This window comes from Tupaia chinensis, unplaced genomic scaffold (genome assembly GCF_000334495.1).
Source record: "Tupaia chinensis unplaced genomic scaffold, TupChi_1.0 Scaffold000126_2, whole genome shotgun sequence".
In the NCBI taxonomy this organism is placed as follows: domain Eukaryota; kingdom Metazoa; phylum Chordata; class Mammalia; order Scandentia; family Tupaiidae; genus Tupaia; species Tupaia belangeri.
In genome coordinates this window covers 2364240-2384434 of record NW_006159594.1, presented here as the reverse complement: position 1 = coordinate 2384434, position 20195 = coordinate 2364240, and the positions used below count along the sequence as shown (strand labels likewise).

Below are 20195 nucleotides of genomic sequence, written 5' to 3'. Positions count from 1 at the left end.
CTCAGAGTGAGCCAGGCAGGGAGCAGTGGGGCAGGACATGGTTTAATGTAGCTGGTTCCTGGTGGTTTTATAAATGGGCTATAACCTCAGTGGAATCTAGGCCCTGGTTGGATCAGAAGACGTCCATATGGCTTCTCTTGTTCCACACGAAGGATCTGCTGAGCTGAGAGCACTGGTCAAGAGAGGAAGAGGGCAGAGGGTCAGGTGAAGTCCCTGTAGCAGCTATAGTTTAGGGCCTTGTGTCCAGGAATTTATGCGCCTTTATGTGTGTGTGCATGCGCACACACACACACACACACACACACTCTCTCTCTCTCCACACTCACCGAGGAGCAGGTAGAAGACCCGGGCAGCCATCCTGCGGGGGCTCTGAGGTGACACCAGACTGCTGAAGTCAAGCTCCCTGTTGGCCTGCAAGTCTAGTGCCACTGCCCTGTGTGGATCAAGAACTGTTAGCTGTGGCCCCAGCCCAGAACCACCCAGTGAGACCCCCTCCTGGTACCTGTGTACAGCCTCCAGTGAGAGCAGCTCAGGCTCTGGGGGTGGCTCCAAAGGTATCTCCATGGGCACTTCGGGGAGCTCAGGCACCATGGGCAGTGCAGGGGGCTCTGGCTGCTCCATCTCAGCCCAGGCCCTAGAAGGCCAAGAGAGTCAGGTAGCACAGGGAAGGTGGCAGCCGTAGATAGCAGTGACAAAGGGCATATCCATGCTGGCTGTTTCCCCCACCTGGCCCATGCTCACAGCCTTGCTGCTTACCGTTCCTCTGCCGGGATGAGGCTGATGCGGGACCTCTCCTCTTCAGCTGCTTCTAGGGAGAGTTCTGTTGTGGGGAAGGAAGGTGATGAGATGGAGTCTGCTTGGCCCTAAGCAGTCAGGACGTTGGGGCCACCTGATCTAACTAAATACAGAACCATGCGGGCCTATTAAAAGCACATGGGGGGACCAGTAGATGGCATAATGGTTATGTGGTTGGACTCCCATGTAGTCTACCATGGTTTGAGTCCTGGACCTGGTGGCTTAAAACTCACACTGGGCATGTGTATGTGCATGCTCAAAATCCCAAGAGGAGAATGGAGAAGAGATTGTGGCATGACCATCCCTCTGGGGGGTGATTTCTCACTTTCTGTCTCTCTGTCTCTCCAGTAAATGCATGCACCCTATAGCAGAATCAGTCTCTGCTTCCCTGTTATACATATTTGCTGTGATAAAAACAGCTTCAGCAATTAGGGTACTAGCTTCTTAGAACAATGGCTAGGGTACTTACCTGAAGACAGCATGAGGGGAACACTGGGCTCCTGGGCCTCCCTCAAAACCTGAGGATGGGAAATTGAGAACTAAGACCCAAGTAGTCGGAGCTTGGGCCTCAAGGCACATAGCCGGTGAGCTCACACTGTCGGCTCTTGTGTGTGGAGAGGAGAGCCCACTGGAGCTCGGGCAAAGCAGATCTTTGGGGCTTTGCAGGAAGCAGTCTGGGTACAGTTACCTCTATCTCACTCGGAGTTTCTATCTTTATCCTTTCCTCCTCAGCAGCCTCCTCTTCAGGCTCATGGGGCAGCCTTCGCCTGAGTGCTTTTGGTGGTGGCTGGGCACAGCGGGTCCATAAAGCTAGGAGTTCTGAGGGCAGCCAGCCAGCTGGAGACAAGGGGACATTGAGAACAGGTTTTGAGGCATGAGGAACACTGAGGAGACTGGGTTCAAAAAATCTTCTGTGCCCAGCTTCCCATTCTTACGGTAGGTTGGGGTTCGGAACAGCTCTGCAGGGCTTGTGATCATCCTTTCTGGAGGCTGCACCATTGGCTGCATAGTGGGGGAAGGCCAGAGGCTTCATTATGAGGCAGCCACTCCTCAGTGCCTGTTTGCAAGGCCTGGGACTGCCCTCCTTGCAGACCCCTGACCCTGCCTGCCCCACTCATTGCTAAAAGGACTTTAACCTGGTGCCCACGGATGTGCCAGCAGGGTCGCTAAAGAAGCATGGAGAGTTGTCTATGTGCAAACACACATTATGTACTTTTGGAGGAATGATAGGCCATCAAATTCCCAGTCTCCCCCTCAACCCCAGGAGTTTAGCAATGGTCCAATCTGCACCTGCCCCAGGTCATCTCTACCTCCTTACCCCCATCCCATCCCCTGCACGGCATCGCGGCTGTACTCACACACTCCTCCCAGCAGTGGGCTTTGGTTTGCAGTTGTTCCTGGAATTTCTCCCGGGAGATCTGTGTCTCCTTGTCCCAGAACAGTAACTGGCGACGGCGGCGGCGGCGAGCACGTGGGATCTCGGGAGGTGGGGGCCTCTTCCGCTGAGTGGGGAGGGGAAACGAGGCTACCCATTACTCCTTTTCCTATCATCCCTGGGGGACTGCTAATAGGACCCACATCCCACCCCTAGAGGTGCCAGGGGCAAGGGCTTGCTTGGCCAGGGCCTCCACACATTTACACCTTGCATGAGGCTATTCATGAAGGATGTGCAGGCTGGCACAGTGGGGGTTTGGAAAGGGGTATTTACTGATCTGCACTAAGGCCCCATATAAACTAACAGTGGCCCCTAGGTTTGGGGAAACAGCTCTGGAGGGAAGGGCAAAGAGGAGGAGGCTTGGAAGGGATAGAACTCACCCGAGGGCTGGGTGGGGCCGGCAGAAGCAGCTCCTGTGGAGGGGTCACCTCTGCAACAACACCAAAGGTCCTGGCTCTGTCCCATCAGCCCCTTGACCCTTGAAGCCACCAGGACAAGAAGCAGCAGGGTCCTCCCTCCACTTGGGATTATAGGGCCTTTGTATTCAGAGCATCCTGAGGTGCTCCCAGGAAAGGCCCCCAAATAATGGTGGGCACTCACCTCTGAGTAGGGTCTCAGGCTTCCAGGCGGTCGGCTCTGGCTCCTCAAGGCCCAGGATCTGGCCTGGAAGTGGCTCTTCTATCCCTTCCACCCTAAGAGGAAATGGGCAAGAGAAATTAGGATACCCTTCCCAGCACTACTGCCCTACCTGGTCCAGGGACTCCTGTCCTTACTCTGCAGGAGCTGTAGGTGAAAGCGGGGGAACTGTGGTGTCAACCTCTGGAGCCCGGGGCTCCTCCTTGGACTCTACAGAGATCAGAGGGTAAAAATAAGAGGTTGGGACACAGCTCAGTCCCAAACTGCCCCTGTCAGGGGTCTGACATCCAGCACTGGGCGAACTCTCTGCTGCCTGAGAAGCCTGCCTTGCTCGCGTTCCTCTAGCAAGATGGCTTCATCCTCCTCCGCAATCAGCAGGTCCAGGTCTCGGCGGCTGACCTCGGGGAGGTCCCGTTCACCCTGTTGAGAGAAGGGCAAGGAGAGGGGACTCAATTTCATTTCTCCAAATGGCAAGTTGGGTCCAGAAGAGTAGATCTGAGCCATGTCCCAGGGCTAAGCCTGAGAAAGCCCAGTGGGTGCTAAAGAGCCAGGGAGAGGGAGTGGGACTAGGAGGAGGCAGGAGTCTGGAGGCAGAGAGAAGGTGGGAGGGGCAAGGCCCTGGCCAGTGGAGGGACATGACTCGCCTCTATGCGCAGCATGCGGATAGGCTCCTCCTCCTGCAGGGTGATAGCCTCCGGAGACAGCACAGTGACCGAGATGTCTGGAGAGGCAGAGGAATCACACCAGTCCTCCTTTCCCAGGCCCTCCAACCCCCCATGTGGTGAGGCAAAAGCCAGGACGCGAGTTGTCGACCTGGGTTCTACTCAGTCCCAGGCCCATACCAGCAACCTGACCCTGGGTACACTGCTAAGCCACGGTGGGCCTCACTTTCCTCATCTGTGAAATGAGGATGAGTTCAGGACTCTTGTGAGCAATAAAGGTAGACCAAGTGCCCCTCACAGGACATGGTTCTTAAGAGAAACTTAAAGGTGGTCATTGCATCAGCTCTTTGGCCTTCCGATGCCTCTCACCAGAACGAAGGTTCTCTCTGCTGACCTGGCTTCGTGGGCTCTGTAGGGACTTCAGGAGGGATCTCCTCAAGAACTCTCTCTGGGGTCACAGCCTCTAAAAGGTGTCGAATCTTCAAGGAGGGATTTGGAACAAAAGATAGGATTCAGCTTCAGCCCCTTGCTTTCCTACCTTCACAACCTTACTCAGACAGTGAATGGCAGTCTCTATGCCTAGTTTTTGTGGCACTGACATCATGCAATGAACTTACTCTGTCTGGTCTCCTCTCCTGTTCCTGCCCTCACATGCCTGTAATCCAATGATCTAGCCTTTTTCAATAATCCTACACAAGCACTGCATTCCTTTTTTTCTTCAAAGTTTTTTGCCATAGTTTTTCTTTTAAGTTTCTGTGCTCACCAGAAAGAGACAGACAGTGAGAGGAAAAGTGAGAAATCACCTCCAGAGGAGTGGCCGGACTCTTGTGAGCAATAAAGGTAGACCAAGTGCCCCTCACAGGACATGGTTCTTAAGAGAAACTTAAAGGTGGTCATTGCATCAGCTCTTTGGCCTTCCGATGCCTCTCACCAGAACGAAGGTTCTCTCTGCTGACCTGGCTTCGTGGGCTCTGTAGGGACTTCAGGAGGGATCTCCTCAAGAACTCTCTCTGGGGTCACAGCCTCTAAAAGGTGTCGAATCTTCAAGGAGGGATTTGGAACAAAAGATAGGATTCAGCTTCAGCCCCTTGCTTTCCTACCTTCACAACCTTACTCAGACAGTGAATGGCAGTCTCTATGCCTAGTTTTTGTGGCACTGACATCATGCAATGAACTTACTCTGTCTGGTCTCCTCTCCTGTTCCTGCCCTCACATGCCTGTAATCCAATGATCTAGCCTTTTTCAATAATCCTACACAAGCACTGCATTCCTTTTTTTCTTCAAAGTTTTTTGCCATAGTTTTTCTTTTAAGTTTCTGTGCTCACCAGAAAGAGACAGACAGTGAGAGGAAAAGTGAGAAATCACCTCCAGAGGAGTGGCCATGCTGCAATCCCTTCTTTTGGGATTTTGGGCACACACATGCACATGCCCAGCATGACCTTCAAGTCATCAGGCCTGGGACTTGAACCACAGTTAGTCAATGTGGGAGGCCAGTGCCTTAACCACCATGCCACCTTCTGGTTCCAAACAGTGGATACTTATGTCAAGTGTGATGGAAGACAGGAGTAAACAGAAAAGGTTTTTTTGTTGTTGTTTTTGTGTGTTTTTTTTTTTTTTCTTTTTTAAGATTTTTGCTGGGACCAGCAGTTAGCATAATGGCTATGCTGCTGGCCCCCCACGTAGTCGACCGCGGTTCGAGTCTCGGGCCCGGTGGCTTAAACTCACGCCGGGCGCGTGTGTGTGCGTGCCCAAGATCCCGAGAGGAGAATGAAGAAGGGATTGCGGCATGGCCACCCCCCTGGGGGGTGATTTCCTGCTTTCTGTCTCTCTGTCTCTGTCTGGCAAGCGCACGCGCCCTTTAGCAAACACCTCTCCAAAAAAAATAAAATAAAATAAAAAGAATTTCTCTTATAGGACATGTGTGCTCACCAGAGAGAGAGACAGAAGGCAAGAAATCACCCCCTGGGGAATGGCCACACCACAATCTCTTCTCTCCTCTCCCCTTGGGATTTTGGACATGCACACACATACACCTAGCCTAAGTTTCAAGTCACAGGGTCTCAAACTGTAGTCCACCATGTGGGAGTCCAGTGACATACCATCATGCTATCTGCTGGTCCCCAGAAAAGTTCTTCATTTTTTAAAAAATAATTTGGTTTATTCATTTACTTATTTTCATTTGACCAGAGAAAGACACACAGAGAGAAGAAAAGTAAAAAAGCAAGGCACCAGGTCCAAGACTCAAACCATGGTCAGCCATGTGGGAGTGTCCAATGCCTTAACCACCATGCCACCTTCTGCCCCCCTCCCCTTTTTTATAAAAGAGATTTTTGTTATAGACCATGTGTGCTTGCTGGAGAAACAGGGAGACAGAAAGCAAGAAATCACCCCCTGAGGGGATGGCCATACTGCAATCCCTTCTCTGTTCTCTCAGGATTTGGGGCATGTACACACATGTATTCGGTGTGAGTTTAAACCACTGGGTCTGAGACTCGAACCGTGGTCAACTATAAGGGAGTCCAGCGACATAACCATTATGCCATCTGCTGGTCCCAAGATTCTTGATCTTAAGGAACCTACATTCTAGCAGAGATACAAGTTTTTATATGACCGCTACAAGAATCTATGCAGATGATAAAATAAGGCCCTAGTAAAGTGCTGAGTTACTGAATAGCATTTGGTTCTGACTGGAAATGGAACAAAGACTTCATGGAAAAAGGTAGCATTTGAGCCAGGTCTACAAAGCTATGTGAGACTTGACCATGGCGTAATGGTTACGTCACTGGACTCCCATGTAGTTGACCACGGTTCAAATGCCAGACCTGGCTGCTTAAAACTCATGCCAGAAGAAAAAACAAAAATTCATGCCAGGAAAAAAAAACAAAAAAACAAAAAAAACCACCTCATGCCAGAAGAGAATGGAGGAAAAGGGATTGTGGGGTGGCCATCCCCTGTGAGGGAGTGATTTCTCCCTTTCTGTCTCTGGCGAGCACACGTGCCCTACAGCAAAAATCTCTTAAAAAATAAAATAATAATAATAAATAAGGGGTGATCACTATGAGTTAGGGAAATAGCACAAAGAAGTGAGGTGGCTTCTAGAACACAGAGATCAACTAGTGTTTGGGAGCCAAGAACACCCAGAGGACAATGATTGAGAGGGGAGTCTGGGGGATGGCTATTCTGAGCAAGAAATGGTGAACCATTCCAAATGCTAGTATTCTGTTTGTCGTGGGGAGCAGAAAGGGGGTGACATCACCTAAACTGTAGAGGTGTTGGGAATGAATGGAGATAGGTAAGGAAGCCCAGTGAGAGAGATGAGGAAGGTCTAGATTAGGGTCTAAGTAGTGGGAACAGTGCGGAAATGGATGGGGACAAACTGCTTCCGGCAGGAAGACAATCGTATCTAGTTAGCTCTAAGTAGATAAGCAGACAAGGCTTTACTTGGGTAGGTCCACCATGACAGTCCCCCTGCACTCTCCTGTCGGGGATAGATGTGGCAGGCCCCCTTTTCCTGACTCCTTTTACATTGTCAGCTCTTGAGTCTGAGGTGTTCTAGGGGAATGAATCTTACCTGAGGGATCTGGAAAGGGCTGGGAAGACTGGGATCCACAGACATCATCCCAAAAAAGGGGTCTGGTGCATCTTCCAGGGTCTCCATCATGGTCAGGCAATTAGGAAGCAGCAGACTGGGTCTGGAGAGAAAGCAGGCTATCAAGGACTGAGGCTAGGATAGGCTGAGGCCAAACAAGTACCTACTCCATGCAAAGCTGAGTAGTCCCAGTCCCAGGAAACACTCACAGCTCAGGCTCTGCCATATCAATGCGGATCTGCAACTGGGCTCGGTGCAGGCGCTCCAGGATGTGCTGGATGTCCTCTGTGGGCAGGGAGGACAATGTAAAGAGCCAGGGGAGCCTACAGCGACTTAGCTCCACCCCGCGTCTGAGGATTCCAACCTTACCCACGAGGTACTGGCATTGTTGAGAGTAGACCCGGACCACGCCGATCTGCAGCTGAGCTGAGAGATAGAGGGAGAAGCGAGGCCGCGGCAGGCCGGGCATGGGGGGCTGCACTCGCACAAGCACATAATTGAGGATCTCCTCGCTGGAGGAACAAGGAGCCCTGATCACCGCTGTGCCCAGGACTGGCCCCACAGCCCTGGCTACCGGAAGCCATCCCTAACCCACCCCTGCACCAGGTCCCCCTGGCCCCCATTCTGGGCCTTACCAGGTCTTAGCCACGTTCACCTTCAGATATTCCCGCTTTACTAGCCGACTGCCGCGCGTCGCTGCCAGCCTGGAGGTGGGGGTGGAAGGGGAGCCCTCAGGCTGGGACCTCTGGGCGCCGCTTCCGTCCTGGTGCGCCCACCCGGCCCCGCCCTCACCAGATGGTGGCGAAGCAGCCGGTGTGGCGCTGGAGCACGTTGGGATAATAGAACATCGTCCTTCCAGGCTTTCACGAACCTCGACTGTGCCACTCCTCGGCTCAGAGCTCAGGATAAATTCTTTACCGCACAGGATTCCCAACACCGTCGGGAGAGAAAGATTTGGACCGATGGCACGGAGGGTGGACCCAGGAAGCCAAATTAATGAAGTGACCAACAATTGGTAGATAAACGATTAAGAGGATAATGAAAATAAGACGCAAGAGTTGGGACACTGTTCTCGGTGGGTCCGCACGCCACGTGGCTGCGTCGAACTTACTGGAACCTTCCAGGTTGGAGATGCCGAGCTCAGAGCCAAGGCCTCAAGGAAGCACAGTGTCCTCAGCAGTGGGTCCTCGTCCTAGAACCTGGGGCTGAGTCGCCCTCCGGCAAGATTAGATCCCGCCGCAGGCAGCACGCGCTCAGAGGCTATACACCTCGCTCTGCATTAGATGGCGGCGCCAGGCCAGCCAATCCGGCACAAGGGTCCGGCAGGGAGCACTCTTCCTGACGCCAAGTAGCCAGCCTGGGTTCGAGGCCACTGGGCCTCCTGAGACTGGCAGTGAACCAATGGGAAGAAGCCTGCGTGCCACGGGGGCTTTGTGAGGTGTCCTGACCAATGGGCTCCTGTTCTCGTCTCTAGTAACGAGGAGTTCTCCAACAGCTTCGCTGACCAATGAGCAGGGAGCACCCCAGCCTCTCCCCTGCAGGGAGCCTGGTAACAAGAGCGCCGCAACTGGTCGGGGAGGTCGGGTCACGTCGCGGGCAACTGCCACGGTTTCCTTCGGGCGCCTGGCCTAGGTTTAGACCCTGCCCTCCACCCTACCTCCCAACAAGTCCAAATTTCTGTCGCGCTAGGACTTTTAGTGTCCCAGGCAGGTAGACACTGAGGGCTGCCAAAGGTCACAATGAACAGCGACAGGACTTAGCGGGGATTTTCCCCCAAAACTTGAACAACTAGTTTATGAGCGTGCCCCATCTATCTGGTCCTTTTCAGCTGTGAATGTTCTCCTGGCTGAAATAGACTTTAGTGAAAGGAGGGAGAGATGGAGGAGATTGCAGCATGACAATTGCCCATGGGGTGTGCTTTCTCCTCACCTTCTCTGACAATCGCACACACACCCTAGCAAAAATTTTTTTAAAAAAGTGCCAGCAGATGACATAGTAGTTACATCGCTGGGCTCTCACGTGGCTGACTGCAGTTGGAGTCCCAGACGTCTTAGCTTGAAAATAACACTGGGCTTGTATTCCCGTGTGCCTAAAATCCCAGGAAGAGAAGAGATTGTAGTGGCCATCCCTCCTGGGGGTGAGCTCTCCCTTTTTGTCTCTCTCTATCTCTGGCCCAGCACACGAGCCCTATACCAAAAATCTCTCTAAAAACGGGGGGCGGGGTGTGTGTGTATTTTTTTGCTTTGTTGAAGGAAGCGCGTATCTTTCTGGTGTGTTTCATGCCTCCTGCTTTAGCACAGCCCTTTCTTTTTCTTTTTTTGAGAGTTTTTTTTTTTTTTTTTTTTTTGCTACAGGGTGCCTCCCCCCGCCAGAAGGACAGAGAGACAGAAAATGAGAAATCACGCCCAAGGGGGATGGCCACACCGCAATCCCTTCTCTATTCTCTTCTCTTGATCTTGGGCACGCACGCGCCCAGTGTGAGTTTAAGCCACAGGGTCCGGGACCCGAACCACGGTCGACCACATGGGGGTTCAGCGACATAGCCATTATACCAACTGCTGGTCCCAGCACAATTATTTCTTTTGCCTGAATGCCCTTCCCTGCTGTGATTCCAAGGCGTGCTTCGCCTCCCTAAGACTTGGCTCTCATTGCAGCTAAGCTGATCCTCTTTCCTTTTAGGTCTCCTTCAATGTGGGAACTCCAGAGATCAGAGTCTTGTTTTTTCTGTGAATGGCCAGCATCTAGTTTAGTATTTGTCAAAGGGTTGTGCAATTGCCTTGTAACACAGAATGTCAAAGTGAAGCTCAAAGGGACTTAAAGAAATGGGCCAAGACTGTCCTTTCCAGGTGAGAAAACAAAGGCTGATACAGACTGTGTCTCCCAGACTATACAGCTCCCTGGAGCTCGTTTGGAGACTCGACTCTCTTGAATTCCAGTATTTCCAATCCCTGTCCCATTGTGCTCAACTAAATTTATTTCACCAGAAACACAGAGAGAAAAATCACTTCCCAGGAGGGATGGCCGTGTTGCATTCCCTTGTCTTTCATTCTTTCCGGGATTTTAGGCATGTACACACATGCAGCCAGTGCATTTTTCAAGCCACCAGATCCAGTACTAGAACCACTCAGTCGGCCATGTGGGATCCAGCCACCATAACCACCACACCACCTGCTGACTCCCTGTACATAAGTCGTCAACTGTTTTTGTTTTGTTTTGTTTTGGCTAGAGGGTGCATATTCTTTTCAAAGAGAAACAGGCATTGGGAAAAGGAGAGGAGACCGGCCAGCCGGTGGCATGGTGGCTAAGGTGGTAATCCCTTAACCACCATCCTTTCTCCCTCCTTTTGGGATTTTGGGCATGAACATACCCATGCCTGGTGTGTTTCTCAAGCCTCCAGGTCTGGGACTCAAACCTCTTGGCCCTGTGGGATCCAACTGCCATAACCACCGAGCCACAGAGCCAGTCCAAGCAGTTAACATCTATAAGTGCTCATTTTGGGGCACAAAGATGATAAAATAGGGACACCTATTTTTTGTTTGTTTGTCTTTTTAGGTTTTTGCCATAGGGCACATGCCCTAGTGAGAGAGAGACAGAAAGTGGGAAATCCCCCTGGGGGGGAGGGGGCAATCCTGCAGTCCCTTCTCCATTCTCTAGGGATTTAGGGTATACCCAAATCATGTACATATGCCTGGCTTGAGTTTCAGATCACCTAGTCCAGGACTCAAACCACGGTCAGCCATGTGGGAGTCCAGTGCCTTAACCACCACACCACTTGCTGACCCCAAGGGGGCACCTACTCTTAAAGTGCTTAGAACCTAGTTTAGGAGATAAGCAAGGAATACAGGTAATTTGTTCACCCATTTGTTCCGTTCAACCATCAAATAGCCTATTACATGCCTACTATGTGCCAAGCACACCTCTAAGCTCTGTGGATACAGCATGGAATGAAACAAGTTCCTGTTTTCATGGAGGAAGGAAGGAGAGGTGGTAAGTAGACAGAAATATGTGACATGCTGATCAGTGCTGTGAGGAAAATGAGGCAGCATGGGAGGACTGAGTAATGAGAGCTGCTACCTCTCTGAAGAGATGGTATTTGAAGAGAAGGGACAAGTCATGTGCCTACCTAAAGGAAGAGTATTTTACTTTTCATTATGTATTTATTTATTTTAAAGAATTTACTTTATTCAACGTCATTTATTTATTAATTTTTTAGTTCGACCAGAGAAAGACAGAAATAAAGTGAGAAAGCAAGCTGCCAGGTCCAGGACTCAAACCATGGTCAGTCATGTGGAAGTCTGGTACCTCAACCACCATGCAACCTGCCAGCCCCTGTATTTACTTATTTTAAAAATTGTGCTGGGTGTAACCTGGTGGGTAAGCAAACCGGATCGGATATAATATGGTTAGAGTCCTGGTGCTTGTGGCTTGACACTAGTCACTTGGGCATGCATGCCCTAAATCCTGACAGGATGGAGAAATGAAGAAGAGATTGTGGCATGACCATGCCCTAACGGGAGTGCTTTCTCCTTCTCCCACCTCCTCACCCCCATCTCTGGTGAGCACACATGCCCTCTGGCAAAATAAAAAGAAAATTACTTTTTTTTTTTTGCCATAGGGTACATATGCTTGACAGAGAGAGATGGAAAGAGACGAAGTAAACAATCACACCCAGAAGGGATGGCCACACTACCATCCCTTCTCCTTGGGACTTTTGGGCATGTACCCCTATACACCCAGCATGTCTTTCAAGTTGCCAGGTCTAGGACTTGAACCGTGAAGTCAGCATATGGAATCCAGTGCCTTAACCACTATGCCACCTGCTGGCCCCCAAATGTTTATTTATTTATTCCACTAGAGAGAGAGAGATACAGCATTCCTAAGAGGATCTTGACTCTGCAGTCACCCACAGCTTTAGGCAGCCTGGATCATGGCATACCCAGCACACTCGGGAAGTTCCCCAGATGTGTACTGGCAACTTTCCCATATGGGTCTGCCTTGCAGAGTGTTTTTGCTTTTAACATTCAGCGTCTTCATTTAAAACATTTTAATTACAAGGTCCAGGACCAGCAGATGACATAATGGCTAAGTTGCTGGGCTCCCATGTAGTCGACTGCAGTTCAAGTCCCGGACCCAGTGGCTTAAACTCGTGCTGGGCGCATGTGTGTGCATGCCCAAGATTCCAAGAGGAGAAGGGGTTGCAGTGTGGCCATCTCCCCTGGGGGGTGATTTCTTGCTTTCTGTCTCTCTGTCTTTCTGGCGAGTGCACATGCCCTATAGCGAAAAAAACAAACAAACAAAAAAACCTCTCCAAAAAAAAAAAAAATATTTCAAGATCCCCCTGCCTCAGCCTCCTAGCTGGGACTACAAGCACACGCCTCTGCTCTCAAATTTTAGGTTGGCGCAGGATTACACCTATGCCTCCCATGTAGGCCCAGCCTGCAGAGCACAGTGTCTCAGCAGTGCACACTATTGTGGCTGGGCCTCAGAAGAATATTGCAGACCAAGGAACCAGCAAGTGGTCCAGCTGTGACAGTGCAGGTGGCAGGGTACTGCTACACGATGCTGGAGCTACATTGGGGGCCCGGTTTGGATTCTGACCAGCCTGAACCTGCTAGGCATTGCACTGAGCACCTGCAATCATAATTAGCAGGAGGCTAAGGCAGGAGGATCATAGCGTGGTGAGAGAGATCCTGTTAAAAATACATTTCTGGGAACCAGCAGTTAGCGTAATGGCTATGTCGCTGGACTCCCACGTAGTTGACCGCGGTTCGCGTCCTGGACCCAGTGGCTTAAAACTCACGCCAGGCACGTGTGCGTGCATGCCCAAGATCCCAAGAGGAGAATGGAGAAGAAGGGATTGCGGCGTGACCATCCCCCCGGGGGGTGATTTCTCGCTTTCTGTCTCTATGTCTCTCTCTGTCTGGCAAGTGCACGCGCCCTAGAGCGAAAACCTCTCAAAAAAAAAACAAAAAAACATTTCTCTCTCTTCCTTTCCCTGCCCTCTCTATCATTAAAAAAAGAAAATAGATAAAAAATATTAAAAATAGGGCCAGCTCCATGCCCTGGTGGTTAAGGTAGCCAGATCCCACATAGCCAACTATGCAGTTTGAGTCTCACTCCAGGCAGCTTGAGAAATATGCTGGGAGTAGGGACCAGCAGTTAGCATATTGGGTACGTCGCTGGACTCCCACGTAGTTGACTGTGGTTCGAGTCCTGGACCCAGTGGCTTAAACTCATGCTGGGCGCATGTGCATGTGTGCCCAAGATCCTGAGAGGAGAATGGAGGAGAAGGGATTGCGGTGTGGCCATCCCCCTTGGGGGGAGATTTCTTGCTTTCTGTCTCTGTCTTCCTGGCGAGCACACATGCCCTGTAGAAAAACACTCTCAAAAAAAAAAAAAAAAATGCTGGGGGGGGGGGCATGCCCAAAACCCCAAAAAGAGGGAGAAATGGAGGAGGGATTGCAGTGTGGTCATTCCCCAGAGGGGCTGCTTTTTCTTTTTAAATCTGTTATACTGTGTGTGTGAACTCACCAGAGAGAGAGGTGGTGGTGGGGAGGAATGTGAGAAAGCACCCCACAGGGTAGATGGCCATGCAGCAACCTTTCTCTGTTCTCCTCTTGGGATCCCCAGTGAGGACGGTGCTTTCTCCTCTCCCTGTGTCTCTCTGGCGAACCTGTCTTTTTGGTGAGCACATATGCCATCTAGCGATAAATAGGTAAAACTGGAACCAGTAAGTGTGAAGATGCTGAGGCAGAAGTGTGTTTGGTAGGCTTAAGGAGACCTGGAGTAAAGTAGCAGGAGAGTGGCAAGGGGTGAGATTAGAAAGGAGAATGGAGTCACATCACAGGACCTAAGAAGTTACCAAATTTGGGCTTTTACCTGAGTAGATAGCCAGTGGAGGGTTTTGAGCAGAAGAGTGACATGACCAAATGTATGTGTTAAGAGGCTTTCTACTGCACTGAAAACAGGCTGAAGCCAAGCAAGAGTGGAAACAGATGTGGAAGGAAGATGATGCCGGTTTGTTCCAAAGCGGTGGTGGTGGAAGCAGAGTCAAGTGCTCAGATTCTGGATATATTTTGAAGAAATATATTTGGTGACATATTGGGTGCAGCTTATGAGAGAAAAACAGAAGCTGAGACTCGCCATGTGAAGTCAGTGGCTGTAACGCCTGGCTGTAGGCTCTTTACCCCTCTTGGTGGCTGACCTCAATCTCTCCCTAATCTTGGTTGCCTAGAGAGGACCTCTGTAGTGTGCCAGGTCTAGAACCCGCAGAGCCCAGGTGGCATCTGGCCAGAGCCTATGAGTAGGCAGAGGAAAGGGGTCTGGAGATGCTAGCAGGAAGAGAACCCAGTGCCCTGCTCCTAAGTTTCCAGTTCTACCATCCCAGCAAATCAGATACCGATTCCTCTTTCAATAAAATTTTATTTTAGGTCCAAGAAGAAAATATAAAGTGCTTGCCTTTAGAGTTGAGGTTTGTGGGAAGAGAAAATGGCCCAAGTTCCCACCATTTGGAATATACCAATTTCTTAGAGATGAAAAGAGTATAGCTCAAATTTTGAAAAAAAAAAAAAAAAGGATAAAATTATCCTTGTGCTCTTCACCAGTCAGGGCACCAGAAAGGAGTTCAGGGACATAAGGATGACAGACAACGCTGAGAGGTGTCACAGAGGGAGGCAACAGTGGCGAGTCTATTTCAAGGACAGGGAGGAGTAGAGGGTGAGGTGGCAGATGGGCGTTCTATACTAGGGACAGGGCGGCTGCCTGATCCTCCGGAGTCGCCAGGAGATGACGGGCAAAGGCTTGCTCCATCTATGCGGGGACACAGGGAAGAGGGTATCAGTGAGCACAGCAGGAACAGATGCTACCCCCAGCTCCTCCCCACCCCGCTTAGCCAGGGTACTCTGCCCCTGTTCTGGACTCACCCGCACTGTAATATGATTCTGTGGGGTCTGGTTGGGGCCAGGGCTCTCCTCCCAGAAATTCAGTGTTACCTGGAACTTGGGTGGGGGCCCTTGGCCCTTGAAGTACTTGACCAAGTCTAAAAGAGAACGGGTTGAGGGTTGGATGAAGAGATGGAGAGATAGACGGAGAGGTAAAGAGAGGCAAGAGGGTGACAGGCAGGGAGAGAACAGGGAGAACGCGAAGAACCCATGATGGGGTAAGAGGTGGGAGTGGGGCCACGTGGAGACCAAGACTAGAGCAGGAGCTACGGGCTCAGGAAAAAGGTCAGGAACTAAGCTGCTGCTTATCCCTGTGCAAACAGAAAAGAGACCCCTTCCTCAATAAGTGTTCAGAGGTAGTGGGTCAGCCCGCAAGCTGAAAAGCTCTCTGCAGTGAGGACTCAGAGACCTTGCAGGCAGCAGCCCTGCCTGCTACCACAGACATCCCAAACCTTTTCTTTTTGATTTTACCAGAGGCCAGGTACACCCGCCGGAGAGAGAGAGAGACACAGGGAAAGTGAGAAAGCACTCCCGTGGGGGATGGCCACAACACAATCCCTTCTCTTGCATTTCTCCCTCCTTTCGGAATTTTTGGGCACACACGAGCCCAGTGTGATTTTCAAGCCTCTGAGTTTGGGACTCAAACTGCATTGTCATCCATCGGAATCCAGCTGCCTTAACCACCATGCCACTGGCTGGCCTCAAACCTTTGTCCTTGCTCACACTCTCCTAGCACTAGGGGACACCTGAGAACACCCACACTCTATACTCCCGACCCCACTCTTAAAGTCAGTGGGCTGGAATTGGAATTCCAAGGGAAGGTGAGAGAGAGGGGCAACCTTGAGGGATGCCAGAGCCTGGTGCAGTGGTTGTGTGATGTGTACCAGCTCTCCCAAACACGTGCATAGCTCTGTGTGCCAGTGCGTGTGCAGGGGGGGCCATGAGGCTCGTGGTCTCTGCACTAGCTTGTCCACGCACCTTCATGTGACTACTATATGCTTCAACATGATGGTGCTCCTCAAGAGGTGCCACTCTTGTGCTGGGCTCCTCCTGAGCCTGGGTAAGGAGAGCTGCCAGGCAGCTGCCAGGGCACAGAGGATGTGCTGCTGCCAGTGCGCGGGTGTCACACAGCTACGACAGAAGATCTGCTGGTGGACAGGGTGGTGGCAGGACCCGCCAGGTTGGGCCCAGGAGGGATTGAGAGGTGGGGGTAGGGGCTCAGGTGCCCAGCCGGAGCAGTCTCACCTCTGCAGAAGCAGGAGGTTTTGAAGAGCTCCACACACTCGTTGCTGGGCAGCAGATGCGGGCCTGGCCCAGGAGGAGCCTCAGGTGCATTCCAGGAGATGGGGATGGGACAAAGGCGCTGTACGAAGAGGCCTCGGGAGTTGCTGGCCACCAGGACGCCTCTCTTGAGCTGACTCAGCAGGCGCTGGGTGGGCTCCTGTGGCCCGGGCTTGGGAAACACCACCTGTTCCATGCTGCTCTCGGATCCCGAGGGCTCAGCCACAAGGCGGCAGTCCAGGCTTTGGACCTGGGCCTCGCCTACCACACGCCCGTTGTAGATGAAGGTGAGCAGTAGTGAGTAGTCTGGGGACAGAACAGCATGGCTACACCTGGTGCTGAAAGCAGCCCCTCCCTGCCTGGGGCTTGCCTGGGCAGCACAGCAGGCCTTCTGTGTCCCCTCCTCGTACTTGCCCTTCAATGTGACCCAGGCCCAGCACTGTCCTCCTTTTGCTAATGAGGAAACTGAGGCCCAGAGAAGAAAACTGAGCAGGGGTTGAGGAATTAAAGCAGGCTATGGGGCTGGGGCTGGGGCTGGCACAATAACAGAGCTTCCTGAGGTGAGACAAGGTGCCCTACCCTCATCTTCGCTCTCCTGTCCCCTCACCAGCCAGGGAGTTTCCTTAGGCTTTACTAGCACTCAGAAGAGTAGCTAATAATCACCCTGAGACCTCAGAGCTTAATGCCCTTGGAGGTATTAGAGTTTATAAGAAGGTCCCCAGAGATTGGGTCTGTTTAACCCAAAAGAAATCAATGTCCGAATGTAGATTTCCAGAGGACAGCGCGTGTAGGATGGTATTTTTGAAAAGCAAGCTTTCTATAGTTTGGCTAGGCACACGGAATCCTCCCTGTCTAGAGACCAGTGCCTCTGTCTACAGGAGGGCAAGACCAGTTCACTGTGGGCCCTAACCAGTCAGAGGGGGTCCTGAGGGACTCGGCGCGGGAGGGAGTTGGCAATGCCAGGTACCTGAGTCTGGAGGGGGCAGCAGCTCCAGGTACACCTGATCCTCTGGACAGGGGCTGTCAGTTGTGTCTGTTCCTGGAAGGGAGGCAAAAGCACTGTCATTCAGAGTGGGACAGGGAAGTGCAAAGGCCAGAGGGTGTGACCTGGGGAATGACACCAGATGGAGAGGTGGTACCTTCCTGTGGCTCAGGACTGCTGTCACTGCTGCTGCTGCTGCCACTGCTGCCACCGCTGCTGCCACCACTGCTGCTCCCAAAGCCCGAGTGGCCTGCTCCCCCTTTGGCCCCCACCTCCTCCTGCAGACATGGTGTCTGTCATTGGCCCACCTTTCCCTCCAGTTCCCATCCTGCCCTCAGGCCCACCCAGGCCTCTCCCAGCTCTCACATAATCGAAGGGGTCAGGAAGCAAGGAGGTACTGAGTACAGACTTCTTTTTGGGCTCCTCCTCCTCCTCCACTCTCTCAGATGACACAGAACTGTGGTGTCGCTTTGATGGTGATTTCTGTGTCCCTGGTTGGGCTATGGGATTGATGAGAGAGAAAGAAAGGTCAGGGCCTTCAGCAGGGACAGGTCTGAGCGGTGAAAGGATGGGCAGGACTGGGAAGGGGAACTTGGCAGTTTCCTAAGGACCAGGACTGGGCAGAATTCTGAGGGATGGAGGAGGCCTGCCACACTTACAGAAGGTTTGTCCTCAGTGTGCTGATTTTAGGAATGGTCAGGCAACGGGTCACACACCACAGGTGCCTGGTGGCAGCAGCCGGTACACCTTGTAGGGCTCAGCAACATCCATACGGCCCCTCTCAGAAACCTCCTCAAATTCAGGACTCTTGTTAAGGGCACAGCGCAGGCGAGTCTTCCAGGCAGCAGGGCCTTCTGTGTCCCCCTCCTTGTACTTTCCCTTAAATATGGCCCAGGCCTAGGAAAGAAAGAGAGGAAAATAAGGGACAACGTGCTTCACACCCCGGCTTCCCCTCCAGCAGGGCTGGCCTCACAGGTGTGGCCTGAGCACGCACACAGAGCCCTGAGAACAGAAGGGCTTATGCCGGCTTCTGCTCTGCTGTTGCCATTTTGAAATCTTATTATTTTTTAAAAATAATTATTTATTTTATTTATTCATTCATTTATTATTATTATTATTATTACTACTTTTTTTTTTAGTTTGACCAGAGAGAGACAGGGTGAGACTGAGAGAGAGAGGAAGTGAGAAAGCAAGCCACCAGATTCAGGACTCGAACCCTGGTCAGCCATATGGAAGTGTCCAGCACCTTAACCACCACGCCACCTGCTGGTCCCCAAAATCTTATTTTTTAACATTGCCTGTGGGCACATGAGCTCAGCCAAGAAATAGGAAAGCACCCCCCCATTAGGGTATGGTCAATGAGCAGCAATCCTTTTTCCTCCAGTTCCCATCCTGTCAGGATTTTGGACATGCACACATGCCCAGCATTATTTTTCAAGCCACCAGGACCAGGATTCAAACCATGGTTGGCCCTGTAAGATCTGGCCTTCTACACACAGCAATTAACCACTGCACTGTGGAGCTAGCCCTTGAAATACTTAATTTTTTGATTTCACTTGCACTAGGCTCTACAAATGATGTAGCTGGATTGACGCTTAGTTTTTCCTCAATCTGCTGAAACCCCAGCAGGTGCAAGAATGTGAGATTAGGTGCACCAGGAAATCTACATCTGTCGTCCAGAGAGAACTGCTTTCCAGGCCATTTTACCTTGAAGAAGGCAGCGTCCTGGTCCTCCCGGAAGTCCTGCTTGCCTGCATGCTTCCAGGGAATCCGGAACATGGTCTTGGCCAGATCATCCCAACATACTCCTGGGAACTTTCCACTCTCCACTTGCTCCACCACCCAGTTCCGTAGCTTTCGGGTACAGCGTGCCCTCCCTGATGCCATCCTGGGGGACGAAAGAACAGGAAACATCAGAACTGGCACTTGGGGAGGGAGTGCCTGACCACTGGGGCTAGAGAGCCCATCTGTCTTCTTTTGGCTCTAGACCCACCTCAACATCCTGAGACACTGAGGTTTCTTCCATCACTAGTGATTTAAAAAATTAAAATTCTTTTAAACATTATTCCAAGCTGTGACATCTAGAAAGAAAACTTAGTGATGGGTCTTAGTTCTGGGACTTTCCAAGAATGTATGGTTTGGGGGAGAAAGCAATCCCATAGTGGTCTGTTTTTAGTGAGGCCCTGCTGATAGCCAAGCATCTACGGTGGCAGGGTATGCTTCAGAGGTGCCCCATCAACTCTCTACTCACCACCCCACAACCTACCCCTGACTCCCACCTCTCTCCTCTGGCCTCAGGGATGGGTGGGGCAGGGAGCTGGGGCAGGGGTGGAGCTATAGCAGAAGTGGGCAGAGCCAGAGGGCAAGAAAACAAACCGGGTCAACTGAGGCTGAGGCAGAGCCAGCCTTCTGCAACAACCCCACAGCAGGTCCTCCTGTACTTTGTCAAGGGCCTGAGACACCGGCCCTTGTGTCTTTCCGGTCCAATCTCCTGCTTCCTGACTCAAAAACCTTGTCTCTGTCTGGCAGAGGAGTTCCCAGGATCAACTCCTACCCTCCCACCATCACCCCTCCCCCTCCAATCCGCTGACCCTTCCAGCTCTAGAGCCTGAGCTGACTTCCATCTGTGGCTGATCTTACCTGAGCTGCCGTCCGGGCTGCCTCAGGCTCAGCTCAGCTCAGCTCCTGGCTAGGCAGCTTGCAGATCTCCCCGCCTCTTTCTACAGTCCCCACCCTAAGTTTCAATTCTCCTCCTGGGAGGTCCATTTCCCAGAAATCACGTGGTCTCTGAACTGCAAGGCAACCAGCTGCCACCAGGGGGAAGCAGCACCTGAGACGCTCAATCCACACTTGGGAGCCTTTCCGGCTCTTTACC

General features: G+C 51.7%; 2 protein-coding genes and 1 long non-coding RNA gene across 9 annotated transcripts in view; 1 reads left to right on the top strand and 2 right to left on the bottom strand.

Annotated features, from left to right (window-relative positions):
- Nucleotides 1-22: 22 nt before the first annotated feature.
- On the bottom strand, nucleotides 23-8159 carry REC8 (REC8 meiotic recombination protein). Of its 2 annotated transcripts, XM_006144555.3 has the most exons (19): nucleotides 7910-8159; nucleotides 7753-7821; nucleotides 7487-7629; nucleotides 7327-7402; nucleotides 7100-7220; nucleotides 4485-4569; nucleotides 3511-3587; nucleotides 3193-3286; nucleotides 3004-3076; nucleotides 2831-2922; nucleotides 2611-2660; nucleotides 2154-2297; nucleotides 1731-1797; nucleotides 1484-1632; nucleotides 1265-1313; nucleotides 757-820; nucleotides 503-634; nucleotides 327-433; nucleotides 23-172 (listed from the first exon to the last, which is right to left on the bottom strand). In XM_006144555.3, exons 1-19 carry the CDS (start codon nucleotides 7963-7965, stop codon nucleotides 87-89), a joined length of 1734 nt encoding a protein of 577 aa, XP_006144617.1. In that variant the 5' UTR covers nucleotides 7966-8159; the 3' UTR covers nucleotides 23-86. The 2 variants fall into 2 exon arrangements, with proteins under 2 accessions (XP_006144617.1, XP_027626116.1); XM_027770315.1 differs by lacking the exons at nucleotides 4485-4569; nucleotides 7100-7220; nucleotides 7327-7402; ... (1 more) ...; nucleotides 7753-7821; nucleotides 7910-8159 and adding an exon at nucleotides 3923-4023.
- Nucleotides 8160-8582: 423 nt separating this feature from the next.
- Nucleotides 8583-20195, top strand: part of LOC102496488 (uncharacterized) — a 13537-nt gene continuing 1924 nt past the window's right edge. Inside the window, exons 1-3 of one of the 3 annotated variants that reach the window (XR_333988.2) lie at nucleotides 8585-8666; nucleotides 9797-9963; nucleotides 11003-11104. This is a non-coding gene — a long non-coding RNA (uncharacterized LOC102496488). Of the gene's footprint in view, nucleotides 8667-9796; nucleotides 9964-11002; nucleotides 11105-20195 lie in introns of all 3 variants that reach the window. The other 2 variants (XR_333989.2, XR_001370095.2) reach the window with 2 other exon arrangements.
- Nucleotides 14520-20161, bottom strand: IRF9 (interferon regulatory factor 9). 4 transcript variants are annotated; one of them, XM_027770314.1, is made up of 10 exons: nucleotides 19697-19908; nucleotides 19314-19348; nucleotides 19028-19208; nucleotides 18037-18217; nucleotides 17687-17820; nucleotides 17478-17613; nucleotides 17306-17377; nucleotides 16303-16644; nucleotides 15040-15155; nucleotides 14520-14926 (listed from the first exon to the last, which is right to left on the bottom strand). In XM_027770314.1, the coding sequence occupies exons 2-10, from the start codon at nucleotides 19319-19321 to the stop codon at nucleotides 14855-14857; spliced, it is 1242 nt and encodes a 413-aa protein (XP_027626115.1). In that variant the 5' UTR covers nucleotides 19322-19348; nucleotides 19697-19908; the 3' UTR covers nucleotides 14520-14854. The 4 variants fall into 4 exon arrangements, with proteins under 4 accessions (XP_027626115.1, XP_014441790.1, XP_014441789.1 ...); XM_014586304.2 differs by lacking the exons at nucleotides 19314-19348; nucleotides 19697-19908 and adding an exon at nucleotides 19961-20161; XM_014586303.2 differs by having other exon boundaries at nucleotides 19314-19908.